We start from the raw sequence: 19,829 nt of genomic DNA, 5'->3' as shown, positions 1-19,829 counted from the left end.
GGTGTCGAGAGCGCCCTCCAGCCTCCACTCTGGAGCGAGTGGTCAAGGAGGGCTTCCCTGAGGCGTCACTTGAGGCTCACCTGTGAGAAAGAAGAGCTTGTGCAAATGTCCCGGGGCTCACAGTGGAGTGGCTGCCAGGAGTGAGCGGAGGGGAGGGGCCGGCTCCCCGGGCGTCCTGGGCCGGCTGAGGCCTTTGGATTCTATCCCAGGAGCTTCGGGTGGTCACTGGAAGATTTCAAGCAGAGAAGTGACTTGACCGGATTGGCATCCGTAAAAACTCACTGCACCCTCCCCTGAGGAAAGCGGAGTGTGGGACTCGGGCAGGAAGACCTGGATCCCTGGTCGCCCTCCCCTGGCGTCGTGCCCCAGGATGCCTTTTGCTCCCCGGGATGTCACGGGCAAGGGAGAAAGGCTGAGGGTTGAAGGGAAGAGCGGGTTAACGATCCCAGAGTCAGGGAAGTCAGTCGTGGCCTGAATCTGGGCTCCAAAGTTCAGCTCTGTTAACTTTCAACCTCCGGGAGCCGAGCCGCCTGGACGCCTCCGCAGGTGTTCTGGGGAGCGGGCTGATAGGGCCGTTGGGGGTGTCGCGGAGAGCGAGGAGAGAGGTGCCAGTGTCTCAAGACCCTCGGGCACCAGGGAACCCTTTGGAGACCCCAAGCCCTTCCCCCCAGCCTGAATGGTTGGAGGTGTCGTTAGCTCTTGGAAGAGGCTCTTCGAATCCTAGCTTCCCCCCCAGAATGCGAAGCCAGCCCTGCCCACCCACAGTCCCCCACGGAGGGCCCGGCCGTCCTTGGCAGGCTGGGTGGGGGGCAGACCGCAGGTGGAACTGGCACGGAGAGATGACAGCGGAAGAAGCTGTTTGCTACCCGTCTGCCGGGGGTGGAGAAGCTCTGTTTTTCTGGAACCCTCATCTGTTCTTACCGCTGCTGACGCCGCCACCGCTAGGGATGGGGAGAGAGGGAGGGGAGCCAGTGCCAAGTCGGCCCGCCCCTTCTGAACCTGGGCCTCTGCCACGCTCCCCCGCCCGCTGCTCCCCAGCCTCCGTCTGGAGGTCACATTCAGTCCTGACGCGTCTCGCTGGGTCAGGCAGCAGGAAGATCGGAGCCCAGCCCGGGGGGCGCAGCCAGGCTGCTGGGGGCACCGCTGCCCTGTCAGACCTGAGTCTCCGGATTTTGCCCAGCTCGGGGGTCTGGAGGGTCCTCCCTGGCACCACTTGCCGAGTGTCCGCACTGGGCACACTGGTGCCGGGGAGCCGTGGACGCTGCACCCTGGCGACGCCTGGCACAGAGGCACCGCACACAACTGACAACTTCCCACTGCCCGCCCCCCTGGGGAAGGGCACCTCGCACGCCCCGGGGCAGCTGGGGGCGGCAGCGGCCGCCAGAGGAGCCCTGGGCCACCGGGGCAGGCGGGCGGGTGCAGAGCCGCCTCCCCGCCCTTCTCGAGCCAGCCTCCGCCCGCCCGCCCTCCTTCCCTCCCTCCCTCCCTCCCTCGCCGCCGCCGTTGGACGGAGAAGGATGTGAGGCAGAGCCGAGCTGCCAGCAGCCGCCAGGCAGGAGCCTCGCAGAGCCGCGGCCGCGCGGCCTCCAAACCGCCTCTCCTAGCTCCGCTCCCTGGAGCATCCTCCCTGCCCTATGTTTCCGGAAAACTTGGCCGAGGGGGAGACGCGGATGAGAGGATGTGAGTGAGTGGCCCCAGGAGGGGATGGGGGGAGCGGCGGGTGCTGGTGACAGGGACCGCGACGTGGCTGTTAGGAAATTGCGGCTTGGCAGCGGGGGGCGGCGGGAACTCGGAGTTCTGGACCCCGTGGATGTGCCCCCCGACCCCCCTGCCCCTCCTCCTGTCGCCGTGGCTGTCGGGCTTTGGCTCCCCTGGAAGGAGGGGCAGGACCGGGGTCTGTGCCGGGGCACGGGGTCTCGGCTGCAGCCCGCCCGGAGGGTGTCTCTCCAGGTGCTCCGGGCTTTCCGCGGGGCTGGCGGGGCGGGCTGCGCGGCACAGCCGCGTGTGAGTGCTGCTCCCTGTGCCCGGCACTGGCAGCCCGGGCTTCCCAGAACAGGAACCAGGGGAAGCCTGTGCCACCCCCCACCCCAGGGCCCTGCTGGTAGTTAAGGAAACTGAGGCCAGAGAGCAGAGGGATGGCCAAGCCTACATGGCCCGCTCCGGGCAGGGCTCCTGGACGGCTCTGCCCAGCGCTCCTTTGTGAGCCGCAGGCTTTCAGGAAAGGCTGGGGTGCCCCCCACCCCCTCTCCCCGGCCCCCCACCCCGTCAGCTCCCAAGAACGGAGTTAATTAGGGGCCCCAACCCCCAGTCACTGCCAGCCACCTCCTTATTTATTTACTGAGTTTGGAAATGTCACCCTCCCTGGGGCCAGGCCATCCCCTGGGGCCCCACCCCGCCCACAGCAGGCCCAGAGGGGAGACCCGCCCCCTCCCGCCCTCTCCCACCCTGGTTCCGGCCTGTGATCCTCCTGGCCCGGCGTGTTTGCCTGGGCGGCTTGGCCCCAGCCGGGGAATATAAATAAACGCGCGTCCCTGGCCACCAGGTTCTGGAAGTGGCAGCTGCTGCTGGCGCGGGTGGAGGGAAAGGTCAGGGGGCCGGTTACACTTGATCCCACGCCCCGGCCCTCCCCTCCCCGCCTGACCTTGAGGGACCCTGAGGAGCGGCTGTGGGGCCACGTGGTTGGTGTGGCTGCCGCAGGCGAGCAGGTGGCCTGTCACTCAGAGTCACCTCCACACTGCCGGGTCCAGAGGGCTGGGAGGGCAGGAAGCTGGGGCCCCACGCCCACTGCACCCCTTGGCCCGTCCCCCGAGCACGGGAGAGTTGGTGTGAACCTCCGAGCTTGTTCTCCATCCCAGGAACGGGGACACCGTCCCAGCCCTGACGGCGAAGGGGGGGCAGGACCACAGCTCTGAAGGGCTTTGCGAACTCCACGTGTCACCTGGCCGTGCGGCAGACGGGGTGGCTTGTTGATGTCTTTGCTGCTCTTATTGCATTTTTATCAGAGCTTTGTACGCAGCCGGCGAGCGGCACGTGCCTGAACGGCTGAATGGACGGGTGGACGGATGGGTGGATGAATGACGGGAATGCCAGCACTGACTGCTGCCCCTCGGGCTCCCCAACCCCTGAGAAATTTCAGTTGTAGATTTGATTTGAGGAGGATGGGCTCAAACTTCATCATGGGGGACCTTTCGTTGAAGTCAGTTCAAGCACAGCTCCGCTCGGGCTGCCGGGTCCCCAGCGGTGTGATTCAGCCTTGGGGGCTGCTGCCCTCGCAGGGGTTTTGCTGCACAGCCCCGAGGTTGGGAGGGCCCAGCCGCAGGGAAGTCGAACCCTGCGGCGGCCGGCTGGGGCCACACAAGGTCACGGCCGTAGGAGACGCAGCACAAACATGGAGACATCTGTGTGCGCCCCGGGGGCTCGCCGGGCGGATGGGTCCGGCCCTGGGGCCCGGCTTCCTGGGTGCTGCCTTGAGGTGCAGCCGGGTCGCGTTACCGCTGAGCCTGGCGTTTGTGGCGTTGAAACTAGGACCTCTGGCTTGAGCCGGGGTGGAGGGAACTTTGCTGGCCTGGGTGCGTTAGGGGTAGGGGCTGCAGATCCCTGGAGGGTCTCTCCCCACGCTAGGACATGGGAACCTCTTGGCCGTGGCAGGGCTGAGATTTGGGGGCAGTCCACTCCCAGCCACCCAAACGGGCCGGGGGGGCCCTGAGTCCAGCGTGGGCCGCTGGGTACCCCTGGGGGTTCGGGGCCCTGGAGGCGCCCCGTTAACCTGAGCGGGAAGCGCCTGGGCCTGTTCACCCCGCTCTGACCTCCACCCTCCCGGCCCCTGCTGGCCGCGTTCCTTCCTTTCCCTGGCCCGGTGTGGCCGGAAAACAGCCCGTCTCCCGAGGCCGCTGCAGCTGCGAGAGTGTCAGGGCTGGGTCACGAAAGCCCCGCTCCCGCCCAGCCAGGGGTGGGGCAGTGGCCGGGTGGGGGCCGGGGCAGGGTCTGCATCCTGGACTCCAGCCTCGGCCCCCAGGCTCCTCGACGGTGGCCTGGGGGGGGCCTGACCTGTCACTCTTTGTTCCCGGAGCCCAGACCCTTCCTGTGCACCCCAGCCTGGAGCCGAGTGACACAGAAAGCAGACCCCGGGGGCCAACGCTCCCCTTCTGATGCCCCCCAGCCTGTGATATGTGGCCCCTCACGGCTGTCTCCTTCCTTGGGGGGGGGTCTTGGGCCGCCCCTCACCTGCCGTCTGCTCCCCCCGCAGGCCTCCTGGAGCACGGCCGGAACTGGTCGGCCATCGCCCGCATGGTGGGCTCCAAGACGGTGTCGCAGTGTAAGAACTTCTACTTCAACTACAAGAAGAGGCAGAACCTGGACGAGATCCTGCAGCAGCACAAGCTGAGGATGGTGAGTCCCCGGCTGGCCTGGGTGTCACGCCGGCTGACTCGTTAGGGCTCGGCCTCTCGGGTCCCTGCCCGGTGGTCCCGGACACGGCCGCAGGCAGCCGTGCTGCCGTAAACATCCCTCGCGGACGTCGGGGCTGGGCAGGGCTCCCCCAGGCCGCCTGCCCACTCTGCCTCCCAGCCCTCAGCTCAGACGCCCCAGGGGGCCGTAGCGCCCTCGGGGCGTGTGGGGGGAGTTGGGCACTGACTCAGCCGGGAATTGGCGCAGAGCGTTGGAATGAGGCCCTGGGCAGAAGAGCCCTGCTGGACCTCACAGTCGCACAGCTGCCGCGGGCGGGAGGACGGGTCGGGGCAGCGGGTGGCTCAGCCGTGGCCTCCTGGAGGGCTCCAGGCAGGCCCGGGGGGGGGGGGGGTGCGGCCGGCGTGCTCCTGCCATAGGAGCGCAGAAGGTGCGGGCTCGCCTCGCCGAGCGTGTGAGTGGTCTCCAAGGAGCGGCCGCTTCCTCTGCAGCTGTTGCTGGGAATCCAAGACTTGGGGGGGGGGGGGTCTGCTGCCTTTTCTCCCTCCCTTCTCCTCCGCTTCCTATCCTTCCCTTCCGACACTCCTGAGCATCATCCCCATTTTAAAACTGGAGAAACTGAGGCTCAACCAGCCTCATGAGAAGCTGAGTTGGGCTTTGAACCCACAGCCGTGAGCCTGGGCACCAGGGTCCTAGTCACCGGCTGTGGGTTCCTCGTGGGTTCACAGGCACAGGAGGGGGTTGCGGGGCTCCCTCCCCGCCCCCGCCGGCCGCCTGTGGCTGGGGCTACAGCACTTGCAGCGTGTTCTGCAGGCAGCGGCTCCGTGCAGCCCGCCGCGGGGCACATCGCTCCCTGAGCACCAGGCAGGATTCAAGGGCGCGTCCCGCCCCCCCTGAGCGAGTCTTATTGCATCGTGGGTGTGGGTGGTGGGCGGCGGCCCTAAGCCCCAGGTGAACACCGTCCCATGTGTGGGACCCTGGGATTTGTCCCTGGAGCTCCAGGGCTTCAGGCAGTGGCCCCTGTTCGCTGGACGTGTGGGGCTTCGGGTCTGCAGGGGAGGGAAGGATTGGTGCTGGCCAAGGGTGGGGGGCGTCCGTCTTCAGCACCTGTCCGGGTCCCTGGGAGCCCCGGGGCAGCCTGGTGGGGGTGGGGCACGTTGTGGGCCATTGTCCCTGCCTCGTAGGTCAGGAGTCTGGCACAGTCAGCACAGGATGACCCGGGGTCAGGAGCTTGGCCCTGAGACCTCCCCAGGCACAAAAAGGGTCCTCCTGCAACCTCCCCGACCCCCACCCTCCGCCTTCCTCTGCCGGCTTCTCCCAGGGCCACCCCAGGGCTCCCGTCCCAGATCCACAGGATGCGGCTGCAGGGTGACAGGCCTCTCCTCCCGCGGCCGCTGGCCCCACCCCCTGGCTTTCAAGGTTTCCTCGGGGAAACCTCTGTGCCCCCAGGGCCCCAAACGTGAGAGCTGGGTGGGAGGACGGGGGACTCCAACAAGGTGAATAGCACGAGTGGCTTGGGGCAAGAGGGGGCCAAGTCCCAGGGTGTCGATTTGGCACTCGGGTGACCTTGGGTGGTGGCTTCAGCCTGGCCAGCCTCGGTTTCCTCATCTGTCAAGTAGGGAAGTAATAGTCCTTATTCCACGCAATCCCGTGAGGACTGAGTGGGTCGTTAGCTGTGAGGTGTCCACCGGGGGAGGCGCCCCAGGAGGGTCGGCCACCAAGTTACTGCTACTGTTATCGTTGTTTAGTTTGAAGCTGGCCCTGCCCTCGGGGCCCATGAGGCCCTCGTGCGTGGCGTGTGCAGGAACAGCTGCAGCATGTCAGGGATGGGAGCAGGGACTGTGGGCCCAGGACACTGGGTCTGAATGTAGGCTCTGCCACCTACCAGCAGTGTGGCTTTGGGCAGGTGACGTGGCCTCTCAGTGCCTCGGTTTCCCCGCCTGTGAAATGGGGACAGTGGTGGAACCACCTCAAAGAGCTGTTGTGGGAATGATCCAAGTGGTCGTAAAGAGCTGAGAAGGGGACCCAGCAAGTCGCAAGTCCTTGGCTAAGCGGAGGCACGGCGGTGCTGGTGGTGGCATGCTCGTGCCCGGTTCATTCATTCCTTCATTCATTCACGCAGAGAGGCAGCCTAGAAGGACCGTGCCTAGCAGGGCTCTGGGGTAGCACATTTGTACCCCAGCTGTGCTGCTTAGAGGACTGGTGCCCAGGGATACGTGGCATCACCTCTCCAAGCCTCAGTTTCCCCCTCTGTAAAATGGGGATAGGAATAGGACCTACTTACAGGGCTGTCTCGAGGAGCATGAGTTCCCTTTTGCGGAGGGAGGTGCTTGCCGCGAGGGCAGCACCCCATAAGCGTGGGGACGTCATCATCGTCCTCAGCGTCCCTTCAGCAAACTGGTATTGATTCCGGCACGCGGGAAGCAGTGGCAGGTGTCCTGAGGGCTTCCTGCTGGGCGTAGGGAGCCGGGCGTTTCTTCTCTGGGCCGTGGGGAGCCCCCGAAGGTCCTTGAGCTGAGAGGCGACCCATCCAGGCTGGGCTGGGGGTGGAGTGTCCCGGTGTCTGTAAGAGCGACTCTGGTCTGAGTGAGATGGAGCGAAGGCTGCTAAGGGAGGTGGCCTTCCTGTCCCCGACTGTGAAGACCGCGGTGCGTGGCTGTGTCGCTGGCAGCCTGCGGAGGGGCGTGGGCAGGAAGGGAAACCTGAGACCAGGTTGGCCCCTGAACGAGAACAGGTGATGTGGGAGTGCGGGGTCGGTTCTGGCTCCGGCTGACCGCGAGGGAGCAGACTGGCACGGAGAGCTGCAGAGAAAGGCGGTGAGCAGGTGCAGGGCCCCGTCACAGGTGGCCCAGCTCGGCCTGGGGCCCTCCGTCGTGACAGTGGCCGCCCTTGGTGCAGGGGTGAGCTCCCCATCACTGGAGTATGCAAGCAGGCCTTGTGAGGTGCTGCCGAACCTGGTGACCTCTGCCTCCCCCATCCCCTGCACCCTCCAGCCCTGACGCAGTGACAGCCCTTGGCCCAGCCCCGTCTGGGGCACAGGAAGCCGTGTCACCCTTGGCCAGCGAAGGAAGCAGTGGGGAAAGCAAGGGACTGAGGGTCAGCGCGTGTCCCCTCCCGCCCAGCGCCAGGCCTGGCCGGAGCATGGCCGCGGGCGACGTCAGCAGGAAGCAGGATCAGGCGGCAGGCGGAGCATGTCGCGGGGTTATGTAACATTTGGCATCGGTGTCGTCTCCGAGGTTTTCCCTCCCTCTCCTCATGGCCGAAGGTTACCCTCTCCCATCTGCGGATCCAGGCCCCTGGGGCTGCACTTCCGCGTTTCTCAGGCTCGGCTGTCTGGGCCCTGGCCCGGCCCTGCCCCGTTCTCCGCTGTTGTCTCTTCCATCTGAGGCTGCACGGCTGCGGGGAGGTGGGCCCGGCAGGGCGGTGCATGGACCCGACCTGCGTTCAAACCTGGGCTCGCCATGCGAGCTGTGTTGTCTTGGACAAGTGTCTTTGCCTCTCTGACCTGACGTCCTGGTCTCCCAGGTTCGTTCATATAAACAAGCAGTTACGGAGCGCCTGTTCTGTGCCAGGCGCTGTTCCAGGTGTGGTGGGAGTACAGCCGAGGACAGACAGATCCCGGCTCTAGAGGAGCGAGGTCTAGTGCGGGCGACACGTTACGTGCGCTTTCAGGATGCGGTCTGAACACGCTAAGCCGGGGCTGTAGTAGGAAGTGGTTTCTGGGGGGGCGGGAGGGGTGGCTGGTTTTGGCCGGGTGATCAGGGAAAACGTCGCTGGGGAAGTGCCGGCTGAGCGAAGCCCTGCGGGGGGTGAGGAGGTGGAGGTGCGCGGGTCTAGGGGAAGGCGTCCAGGCAGAGGGGTGGCCAGCGGGGAGGGCCGCGTGTTGGTAGCACGGTGACCGAGGGGGTGTGGCCTGGATGGCAACTTGCAGAGGTGGGGGGCCCAGTCCTAGGTCATGCGGGGCTGTGTGGCTGGGGGAGGACGTGGGGTTTTAGTCCAGGTGTTGGGGAGCCCCGGAGAGCTCAAGCAGGGGGTGACGTGCCCTGACTTTTGCAGAGCAGTTCTGTGGGTCCAGTGAATTAATGCTGGGAAACGTCTTGCATGCAGTAGGTGCTTAATGAGCGTCGCTGTAATTGCTGGTATTGGTGTCGCTGGCCTCTCCCGTTCCCTTCTCACCTTCTGATCCCGAGGGGCTGGGCTGTGGGGGGAGAATTTGCTGCGATTCCAGGGACACTCCCTAAGTTTCAGCCTCTCAGACCCAGCTCGGGGGGGCGGGGGGTGGATTCGGGGCGTTGGCACCATCCCCCTCCCCCTGCCGCCAGGTCTTGGGGACCCTCCCAGAGAGACCCACGGCTCTAGAGGGTGAGTTTCGAGGCCAGGCCACCAGGAGACCCCTGTTCTGCGGGTCCCCACCCAGCCACACCCGAGCCCCCGCCTGCCGCAAGGAGACCGGGGAAGCAGGGCCGCCCTCGGTCCACTGCAGAACCCACAGCCAGGCGCCCCCCGAGATGCTCAGGGTTTGGGGCAGGGCTGGGGCCGGACCTGGGTGCACGTGGGACATCCCTGTACCGGGCCCCGTGGACACTTGGCGGGGGCGGGGCGGTGGCACCCTGGCCGAGCGTTGGTGACGGAAACCGTGACTCACGGGCAGGCAGACATTTCCCTTTTCCTCCCGGCATTCCGAGTGGCTGTGCCCGGAGACCCCTGTTTGCTCAGGAAGAAGGCAGGACAGGAAGTGATCCCAGCCCTGGGCTGTGGCGGGGCCTGGGGACAGCACATTTGGCCGTGAGACCCCCCCCCACACACACGGGGCCAGTTCCCACCCCTCTGCCCTCCCGGCTACAGTGTGAGGCTGGAACAGGCAGCGCCTGGTCTGCAGGTGACAGGGCATTTGTCTCCGAGAGCAGGCTGTGCGCGTCCTCACGTACGGTGGCTTTTCCCTGCAACCCGGGGACCAGTGTGCAGGGGCTGTGTCAGCTCCCTGTGATCACCAAGTGCCACAAACCAGGGGGCTTGAAACAGTGGCAGCTGCATCTCCTGCAGTTCTGGGGGCCGGAGTCCGAGGTCGGGGTGTGCGCGGGGCTCCCCTTGCCCTCGAGACCCCAGCAGAGCCTCTTCCATCTCCTACTGCTGGCAGTCCTCGGCTTACGGATGTGTCACTTGCTCCACACTCTGCCTCCACGGTCCTGTGGCTGTCCCTGTGTCCATGTTTCCCTCTCCTGGAAAGGCCACTGTCATACTGGATGGAGGGACCACCCTACCGCAGTGTGACCCCATCTTAACCGACTATGTTGCAAAATCCCATTTCTAAGTGGGGTCACGTTTTGAGGTTCCGGGTGAATGTGAATTTCGGGGGATGCTCTTCAGTCCCATACGGGGGTCTTCGCTGAGAGCTAGTGTCACCTCCAGACATGTCGTGGGCTCCACTTAGAGACCCCAGAGGGCTCAGGCTGCAGCCCCCGAGTCACAGCAGATGGGGGCAGACACCCTCTTAGGGTCCGTCCACCCTCCTGGGGGAGTCCCTGGGCACCTCAAGATCCCCAGGAGATGCTGCCCCCATATGCACCCCCTCCCTGCCGACCATGTGTTCAAGCCCACGGAGGCTGCCATTCACAGTTGCTTAGCAAGTCAGTCAACAAATGCTTTCTGAGCCTCTGCCTGGCTCGGTGTGGGGAGCAAAGACGCTCCTGGCCCAGGGAGGCGCAGAGATGGGAGCCTGGCTCCCGTGAGGAGCTGGGGGTCCTGGGGAACAGGCTGCAATGTGGGGGGGGTGAGGGGCTGCGTGGTGAGGGCCTCGTCCACTCCTCCAGCATGCCCAGCTGCTGCCCGCCGTCCCCCCCGTCCCCCTTCCCCTGGGGCCTCCGCCCTGTGGTTCCGCACCTGGCGCTCTGTGCAGGGCCAGGCAGGTGCCCTCTCGTCAGATCTGGGCTCACATGTCACCTCCTTGCAGAGGCCTTTCCTGACCTTTCTGTCCAGAGGGGCCCCAGCCCTGGGCTCTCCTCCCCACCCTCGTCACCCTGTGAGTGTCTTTTCTTTGCACGACGTGTCTCTGGTCTCCCCGGGCAGCTGGCCTTGGGGAGCAGGACCTTGTCTGCCCACGGCCCCTGGTGCTGTGCGTGGCACACACGGGTGCCCTGTAGAGGCGTGCGGGGTGACACGATGAGCTTCCCCAGCTGGTCTGTCTCCTGGGCTCGTGGGGGCAGGTGAGACGTGCAGGGAAGAGGTTGGTCTGTTCAGTCACTCGGCACGTGTGGACGGAGCTGGCAGGTGTCCCCTGGGAGCGCGGCCACCGCTGGGGCCGGCGGAGTTGCAGGAGCTGGAGCAGCCCTGGGGGCTCCGGGCAGAGGCAGGTTCCCACCTGCTCAGGGGGGAGTCAGGGCAGCGAGAGGCCAGACCGTGCCCAGGGCGTATCTGGGACGCGGTGGGAGAATACCCCCCGGTAAAAATAACCCCTGGCGTGTCTGGCTGCGGCGGCGGGTGCCGGGTGGGGGGCAGGTCGCCCTGGCGGCCACGAGGCGGGATCGCTGCCCCTCGCAGCTGTGGGCGGCCTCGGGCACGGGGAGTCCCCGGGCTGACAGCCCAGGCCCTGACCCGCCCGCTGTCCCTGTGCCCCAGGAGAAGGAGAGGAACGCGCGGAGGAAGAAGAAGAAGGCGCCTGCGGCGGCCAGCGAGGAGGCAGCCTTCCCGCCCGCGGCGGAGGACGAGGAGATGGAGGCGTCGGGCGGCAGCGGGAACGAGGAGGAGATGGCGGAGGAGGCGGAAGGTGAGGGCGGGCGGGGGCTGGCCTGGCCGCCCCGTGGCCCCAGACGGCCGGGTCCTTCCTGGAGGGGAGAGGCAGGTGCGCCGGGCTCTGCGGCGTCCAGCCCTGGGGTGGGGACGGCAGCAGAAACGACGATGGTCGCCGGCTCTCCCGATGCCCACGGTGCCACCTCGGGCTGGGGCGACCGTATGGCCAGGGCAGCCCTGCTGGTGCCTGTGGTCTTGTCCCCCCGTCTGGCGTCACCGTTCAGGAAAGAATTTACTTTGGAAAACAGTTTTTTGACTAGAACCATTTTTACAAGTCATTAAGAATAAACAGAACCGATCTGTTAGTCGATGGATATTTCAAAAGTTACACGATCACGTTTAGTGCCTCCTCTCACTCCCGAGTGTCCCATCTGGGTGACACATCGTGTGGACCCTTTACTTACTGTCCCCATTTCCGATGCGGGGGAGCTGAGCTGGGGATAGTGGAAAGTGTGGGCCCAGGAGTCACAGGGCGCGGCTGCACCTGTCTCAGGGGAGCCCCCGCCAGCTGAGTGCTGCTGAAGAGAGAGCGTCAAGCGATCATCTAGATTGCACCGGCGGGTCCCCTCTCTACCCCCAAAAGGAGGACTGCGACCACACATGATCGTCACCTTAACCTCCCACCCCCCCAGGACATTGCTCGACTGCACAGTAATCGCTTAGAGACTCGGGGATTGAGCCCAGGCTGCCCAAGGCCAGACCCTGCACTCCTGAGTACTGTCACCTTTGACCCCGCCCTGCACCTCTGTTTCCCTGTCAGAGGAAGCTGGGTCTAGACCTGCTCCCCGCCCTCCTGCCCCCCATGACACCGCTGCAGGCCCCGCCCTTGCTTGGCCAAACGTCTTTGTCTTCCCTCCCTTCCATTATCTGCCCGGAGCAGCCCAGCCTAGTCCTCAGGTTCAAGTTCTTTGCTCCTGCCGCCTGTCCCGGGCGTCTTCCTGTCATTGCTCTCTGCCTCCTTTTCCAAATCGGGACTCCAGGCTTCCGCCAAGCGGGTGAAGGAGGCGCAAGTCCCCTCCTGGGTCCGTAAGCCAGGCCTGCGAGTAGATGCGGGCTCTGCTGGCCCCACGATGTCTTCACCAGCCCGAATCCTAGATCCTGGCTGGAAGTGGATAATCCGCCCCGTGGTTACTGTTGTCTCAGGCCGGGGGAGAGTCTGGGGTACGGCGTCTGGCCTCCTGGCAGCTCTGGGTCTCTCTAGCCTGAGTCCGCCAGGGGCCTGGCCAGTGTCCTGTGGGAGGCCATGGCTGCAGGTCTCTCTGGCCGTCCCATTTTGGGTCCTGGTCCGTAGCCAGGAAGAGAGCAGTAACCCAATCCCCTCTCGAAATATCCTTCCAGCTGTCTGCGTGGGCAGGGCAGGCTTGGTGGCAAAACTGGAGGAAACCAGACTTTGGCTTAATATCAAGACAGGAGCAGACGTGTGGTAGTGAGCTCCCTGTCACCTGTAGGGTTCACATATCCCATATCCTGGTAGGGACAGGAGTGGAGGGGTGCTGGTCTGGCCAGAGCTGAGGCTCCTGTGACCCCCTGGCTTCCACAGTGAGGACAGCAGTTCAGAAGGCCCTGGTCAAGCCTCCCAGCACCTACCCTGGTGCCCGGGGTGTTATACCTATCTGAAGGATGAGGAAACTGAGGCACAGGGATAGGAGCGTCACTCACATGGTGTCTCCAGCCCAGCCAGCATTCACTTGTGTGACCTCGTCCCTGTGACCAGGATTGGGGCAGTAGGACTTGGGTTGGGCCCGAGGTTGCCCTGACAGAACCTTCCGGAAGCCCCAGCCAGCCCAGTGGTGCTGCAGACCCCTTCATGGGGCCAGGCAGGAAGTGCCTTGTGGGCTCCAGGCTGTAGATAAACCGGTGCCGGGGAGGGAGGAGTCCACCGGCCCGGGATGTTTCCTGTAATGGTGACGGTTCTGGTACCAGCAGGAGCCCTGGTTAACTCCCCCAATCGCGACAGCAGCACGAAGCAGGGACGTCATTGTCCCTGTTTGACAGAGGCGGGGACCGAGGTACAGAGGGTTTCCCCAGGGTCCGTTTGGCTACGGAGATTCAAACTCAGCCTGGCTCTGGAAGCCTCCGCGACTTCTTGGGTGCGCGGGAGGGAGAGGCGGCCAGGGGTGGCTTTGGTTCCGTGTTGTATTTTTTAAGCACCTGCCGTGCACGGGTGTGGTGCCGAGCACGCGTCCTCGGGCAGCGGCTGGCAGGGTGCGAACGCCCAGCCATGCCGATTCTTGGGCCCCAGCCCGCACCCACTGAATCAGAAACATCTTGGGGACAGAGCCCAGAACTGAGTTTTCACGAGCCCTCCGGGGCTGCCGCTGGTGTAGACCAGCAGGGGCCTTTTGGTCATAGGGAGAGTCTGGTGCTAACTGCCCATTTTGTAGACTCACAAACTGAGGCTCCGGAGGTTGGGCCGCTTGTCCCAGGGCTCTCAGCACTGGCCTCCCTACGTCCTGTGGCCTGACTGCGTGGACGGGAGGGGTGACACAGCTAAAGTCACCAGGCAGGGGCGGGAAGCCCAGTGGCTAGGGACGTGGGCTGCTGGGTTCAGTGCATCTGCCCCGTGGCGTGACCTTGAGCAGACTGACGGCCTCTGCCTCGTTTGCGCGTCTGCAGGTGAGAGCGGTGACCGTCTTGATCTCAGAGGTCCTTGAGGACCGAGTGAGTCACGTGTGCGCGGCGCTCTGCGAGAGCGAGCCCGTGTCGCTGTTTCTGGAAAGGGGGAGGCCGCTGCTCCGGGCCCTGCAGGGGGGCGAGAAGCGGGGGGCTGGGGAGTCGGGGGGCGGGGGCTGGAGGACACAGGCCTCTCCCTCCAGCCCTGCCCACCCTGAGGTCAGCACGCCCACCCAGGGCGCCTGCAGCCAGGAGGCCAGTGCCTGGTCCCGGGCCACCAGGGTGGCTGTGGCTTGCGTTTCCCCGAGTGACCTCACCGCTGGCCGGCCTTGGACCGGCTGCTTCCGGTCACCTGCGGCGGCTCACGGCCAGAGCCTGGGGGCAGAGGAGTCCAAGTGGAAGGGCAGGCGGGTGAGCTGCCCGCGGAAGCTGCTGTGGGTCCCCTTTGCCGCCCGCCAGGCCCCAGGCCCCCCTGCCTGCTGCTGCTGCCCCCTCACTTCTAACTCTTCTCTAACTTCCTTCTAGCCTTACACGCCTCTGGGAGTGAGGTGCCCAGAGGGGAATGCAGTGGCCCAGGTACGGATGTGGCCGGCTGGCCCGGGGGCAGGGGTAGGGCCGGGGAGGGCACCCGAGGGCACCTGTCCCTTGCAAGGGGCCCCTCCTGGGAGCATGCCTCTGCCATGAGCACCACGGTCTGCTGCCACCTCCTCTGTGCCCCTGCCCAGCGCAGTGTCTGTTCCCCACGCTGGTCCCGGCTTGCAGGCTAGGACCCCCGCTTGCCTGTGCTGCTGGTTTGCTCCGACATGCGCCCCGGGTCTCTTGCTGCTTGTTTCCCCAACAGCAAATGCTGGGGTTTCCAAGTGTCTCCGTTTTACAGAAAATGGGGGAAATTGAGACCCAAAGAAGTGACAGGAGGGGGTCTTAGGGCTACAGACACAGGACTGGAGTGGAGGTCCCTTGGCCTCCTGCTGTGGGACTGTCACTGTGGGCCGTTCCTGGGGCCTCCGCGGGGGGCTGGTCCCATTTGCATTGCCCTGTTGGGGTGATGGTGACGATGCCACAGCACGTAGGCACCAGGCAGTCACCCTGTGCGTTCACCCTCACTGGCTCACCCCCCCCATGAGGTAGGAACTATGGTTCTACCCATTCTGCAGCTGGGAAAACTGAGGCTGGAGAGGTTACCTGAATTTCCCGAGGTGCACAGCCAGTGAGAGGCAGAGCCAGGGGGCAGGGCTCAGGCGAGAACATGGAGACCCCCAAGACGGAGGCCTTTGCCCGTTGGCCACCCTCAGTCTGCCTCTGTTGGGCGTGCCAGTGGCCAGGAGATACCGGGGTTGGGAGTTAGCCAGGTCGTGGGCACCAGGGTGGCCCGGAAAGCAGGCAGCCACCTGCAAAGGCAGTCACCCGGCTAGTGGCTTTGTCTCAGGGCTGGGGCTCCGGGCAGGTGCCAGGTGCGTAGGAGCCACAGGGCTGTGTTGGTGTCGGGCCACGGCCACTGCGCCCAAGGGGCCCCGCCTGCCTCCCGCGGGCCCCACTTAGCCCCGTGTGTTCTCCCCGCACAGCCACCGTCAACAACAGCTCCGACACCGAGAGCGTCCCCTCCCCGCGCGCCGAGGCCAAGGACACGGGGCAGAACGGGCCCAAGCCCCTGCCCGCCCCGGGCGCCGACGGGCCGCCCCCTGAGCCGCCCACCCCTCCGCCGGAGGACGCCCCGGCCCCCGCCGAACCCACCCAGGCCCCCGAAGCCGCCAGTGCCCCCACACCCCCACCAGCACCCGCGTCACCCTCCGCACCCCCTCCCGTGGTCCCCAAGGAGGAGAAGGAGGAAGAGGCCGTGGAAGCCCCCCCGGCGGAGGAAGGGGACGAGCAGAAGCCCCCTGTGGCCGAAGAGCTGGTGACGGAGGCCGGGGCGGCGGAGGAGCCCGGGGCGGCGCCGCCCGGGGAGCCCGTGAAGCGCGAGTGCGAGGAGGAGGCGGAGGCCGGCCCCGACCCGGGCCAGGGCGCCGAGGCTGCCGCCGAGCCCACGCCCGAGGGGGCACTCAAGGCCGAGAAGAAGGAGGGCGCCGGCCGGGCCCCCGCGGCCAAGGGCTCGGGCGCCCCCCAGGACAGCGACTCGAGTGCCACCTGCAGCGCCGACGAGGTGGACGAGCCCGAGGGCGGCGACAAGAACAGGTGAGGGGGGCGCAGGCCTGGCCTGGGCTTGTGTCCGCGCGTGGTCGTTCTGCAAGCGCTTAGTGAGCAACTGCTGTGTACTGAGACAGCGCACACGGGCCGGCCCTGCCTGCCCTCGGGGAGCCCCTGGTCCCGGTGGGGAGGCGGACCCGGAACAGTCCAGGAACAGGCTTGGGTGGGGTGAGGAGGACCTCCCGGGGGGTGACGTCCAAGCTGAGACTGGATGGACCAGGAGGGAGCCATGGGAGGCTCCAGGGAGAGAGTGTGCCGGGCTGCGTGCGTGAGTTTTCTAGGGTTGCCATCCCATGGTGCTACGGACCAAGTGGCTTGAAGCCATTGGACGCTGTCAGGGTTCTGGAGGCCAGAAGTCCGAGAGCGAGGTGCTGGCAGGGCCACACCCCCCGCGAGACGGGGCAGATCTGTCCGTACCTCTCCCGGCCGCTGGCGGCTGCGACAGTCCTCGGCTTGTGGGCAGGTCGCTCTAGCCTCCGCCTCTGTCGTCAGGCGGCTTTCTCCCCCATGTGTCCATGTCCGAGGTTTTTTCTTAGAAAGACGCCAGGCGTTGGACTAGGGCCACTCTGAACCGACGTGGCCTCGTCTTAACTTGATCACATCAGCAAACAACCCGTTTCCCCACAAGGCCATGTTCACAGGGACCCGGGTCAGGATTTGAACACGTCTTCTTGGGCAACACGGTTCTGCCCTCAACGTGGCGGAAGGGGCAAGCGCAGTGGCCCGCAATGTGGGGTGCGCCCGGGGGGTTCAGGAGCGGAGGGGGTGGGGCGAGGGGGCCCTCACAGGCCAGGTGGGCGGCTGTGTTTGTTCTCAACCTTGGGGAGAGGCCGGGGTGTGGTTTAACCCCGACGCCAGCCGGCTGGCTGCTGTGTGGGGGTCGAGAGGCACAGGCAGGAGGCGGCCGCGGTTGTCCTGGGGACCGCGTTGGAGAAGCTGGGGGGTGGGGGCAGCGGGAGGCTCTTCTCCCGTCAGCCAGGAGCCCCCGGCCCCCAGCTCTTGGGGTTCTGGAAGGTAGGGAGGTTCTCAGGAGATTCCTTTCCTGCTGGGGTGGCCCGGCGAGACCCCGCGCCTTCCTGTTTGCCGTGTGGCCCGCCCTTCCTCACCCCTGCCTTTGCCCCGCGTGGGCGCCCCTCCCCGAGGCCGTGGGGACGCTGCACGTTAACCACTGTCAGCACAGGTGCCGTGGGAGCCTGGGCCCCAGGCCGGGACCGAAGCCGCCCATCTACCCGATCAGGGCCAGTCCTGGGTGGCCGAGGGCAGACCCTTGGTGACTCGGTGCTGGCGAGCGGGCGGGTCGCTTTATTTTCACTGAAAACAGTGCTGTCTGTTTTGATTCTCTTGGGAAAATTCCGGGCAGAGCGAGGGAGAACCTGACCTTTGTGTTCGCCCAGAGCTTCTGCCTTTGCCCCGGGATTCACCTTGGGGCACGTTAAGATGGGAAGTTCTAGAACGTTCGCTGCGGACTCAGACTCATCCTCCAGTGTCCTTAGGTTCCCCAAAGGGAGGTGAGCCCCCAGGTGTCCTCTGTGTCCTGCATCTGGGGGTCCCTGGGGACCACAGCCGGCACGAGCCTCACCTGTGTGTGAAACCGTGTGGGGGCTCCTGGGGGTGCTGGGGCCTGGCCGGCAGCTTTCCGAGAGTGCTGTGGGCACCTGACCTTTTTGCCCAGCAGGCATAGCTCAGAAAACAGTGGTCACTGCGCAGCTCAGCCCGCCGGGGAGGGCAGACAGCCAGGGTCTCCGCGCCTGGGTCCCCGCCCCGCGCCTGCTGGCTGTGGGGACGGAGTCATGGAACCATGTTCCTGCCCCGCGGCAAGAGCACTGAGCTCACAGGGCGGCCGCACTGATAAGCAGCCTCCTGGAGTCTGTGTTCTGGGGACACGTGGCCGGCCCAGGCTGGAGAGCCAAGGGAGTTGGCTTGAATCCTGGCAGCCCCCCAGACCCCTCGGGCCGGGCCCTATGCCCTACAGGGCACTCTTAGCCTCCCCCCCCTCCCCGGAGAGCCCCACCCGGGGACGTGTCCTTCCCTCCCCCAGCTGGGCCTGGTGTTCGTCCCCCTCCTGCCTGGAGTCCGGCATCCAGCCCCTGGGGAGCAGGAGTCCTCGGCTGGGAGTCAGGACACCTGGTCCGTCATGGCCCGTGTGACTGGGGCCGGTCCCCCGCCCGCGGGTCCTGCCTTGCCGTCTCGGCGAGCGAGGCTGGACGTGGGCCAGTCTGCTGACCTCTTCCTGGCCAGCGGCCACCACCCCTCCCTCTGCCGGCTGTGACCGCACAGGGCCGGGTGGGCGCCGGCGGACGCAAGCGAGATGCGTCAGAGCGTGGCCCGGCGGCCAGGGCCTCCCGGGGAGGGCCGAGGGCTGGGGGGCCCCGGGCGCCCCCTGGTCCTGGCCGCCCCGTGGTGCTGGCCGCCTGCCCACCGCCCTCCTCCTGGCCTGGCAGCCCCAGCCAGTGAGCTCCGTGTTCCTGGAGGGACGTGAGATGAATCTCGTCCGTCCCCTGCCTGGACAACCCCGGGAGAGAGAACCGTGTTCCGTGGTTGCTCTCCAGCACTTTCTGCCAGGCAGCTCTGCCGGGGAGTTTTCTTGGCAGCCGACCAGAGATAGTGGCTTTGATTGCAAAACCCCAAGCCTGCCTGCCCTCCCCGTCTCGTTTCCTGGAGAAGGTGGCTGGATGCTGTTTGGCAGGGCCGGGCCCTGGGATCCCCTGCCCCCAGCCTCAGCTGTGCCGTCTGTAGGATGGGCGTGGATGGCTTATGGCGAGAGTAACCGAGTTAACGGCCGTAAAGCGCCAGCCCAGTGCCGGCCCGCGGTGGGTGCTCAGGGAAAGATTTGCTGCCTCTTCTGGATGTGCTGCGGGACCCCCAGAGTCACTCCGAGAGGGGCTGGAGTGCGGCTTCCTCCGCTGTCCCCCTAGAGTTTTGAAAGAATTGTGACCGGAGTTTGTCCTCTGTTCCTTATCACACAAGTGGCTGGGCACCCGCGTGTGCCCGGCACGTTCTTAGGTGCCGGGAGCAGGACAGACGGGGCCCTGGGCAGTTGCTCACTCGCTAAGCGGGGAGGGGGACCGAGGGCTGGCAGGCAGGGAGGGCCTCTCTGAGGAGGTGACACCGGAAGGTGATGGGAGCCCAGCGAGGGGCAGCCTCTGCAAAGGCCCTGTGACGACGTGAGTGCGTGTTCAGTGGGTGGCGGGGAGGCCCACGGCGAGGAGCGGAGTGAATATTTGGGGCACGGGAGGGCAGGAGAGGAGGGCACGGTGGGCAGGGCCCCGGCGTTGGGGTGAGGAGTCAGGGCCTGGTCTCGGGGCCCTGAAGGGGCAGAGGGTGGCTTGTTCGCAGGCCAGCCCGCCCCCACCCCCAGCCCTAGGGTGTGGCAAGGACTGTCCCAGTCTGGTGACCAGGGGGAAGCTGAGGCAGGGCTCTGTGGACTTGGGGACGCGCTGTCACAGGCCAGGGCACTCCTGATGAATGTCCCCCGGCCCTGGTCTCCCCAGCCCGGGCCTTCCAAAGTGGGGAGAAAGCAGGAGTAAGAAGACCGCCTGTCCCGCGAGCTCCAGGCGCTGGTCACGCCTGTCCCCTTGGTCACCCACAGGACAGCCCGTGGGGTAGCACCTGCCTTCCTCTCCATGTTACAGATGGGGAAACTGAGGCACTGTTGGCTGTTACATGGTCAAAGGGGGGGCTCGAACCCAGAGCCTGAGCTCTCGGCCACAGGGCTAGGTAGGCAGGGCGGGTGCCAGGCCTGAGAGCCCATCCCCCTCCCTCCCCGGACCCCCAGAAAGGGAGCTCAAAGCCACTGTCTTTCCAGAAGACAAAGGCGTGGGAGAGGCAGAGCCCGCAGGGAG

At 66.0% G+C, this 19,829-nt stretch overlaps 1 protein-coding gene across 15 annotated transcripts in view; it reads left to right on the top strand.

The window, feature by feature from the left end:
• Window positions 1–19,829, top strand: part of NCOR2 (nuclear receptor corepressor 2) — a 187,252-nt gene that overhangs the window by 134,931 nt on the left and 32,492 nt on the right. For 12 of the 15 annotated variants that reach the window (XM_045535005.1, XM_045535007.1, XM_045535016.1 and 9 more), the window contains 4 exons: window positions 4,247–4,389; window positions 11,020–11,167; window positions 14,329–14,379; window positions 15,366–15,975. In XM_045535005.1, coding sequence (XP_045390961.1) covers window positions 4,247–4,389; window positions 11,020–11,167; window positions 14,329–14,379; window positions 15,366–15,975 — 952 coding nt within the window. The remainder of the gene's footprint in view (window positions 1–4,246; window positions 4,390–11,019; window positions 11,168–14,328; window positions 14,380–15,365; window positions 15,976–19,829) is intronic. The other 3 variants (XM_045535015.1, XM_045535014.1, XM_045535010.1) reach the window with 1 other exon arrangement.

Source organism: Lemur catta, chromosome 21 (assembly GCF_020740605.2).
Source record: "Lemur catta isolate mLemCat1 chromosome 21, mLemCat1.pri, whole genome shotgun sequence".
In the NCBI taxonomy this organism is placed as follows: Eukaryota; Metazoa; Chordata; class Mammalia; order Primates; family Lemuridae; genus Lemur; species Lemur catta.
This window is presented reverse-complemented; position numbering and strand designations above follow the sequence as displayed.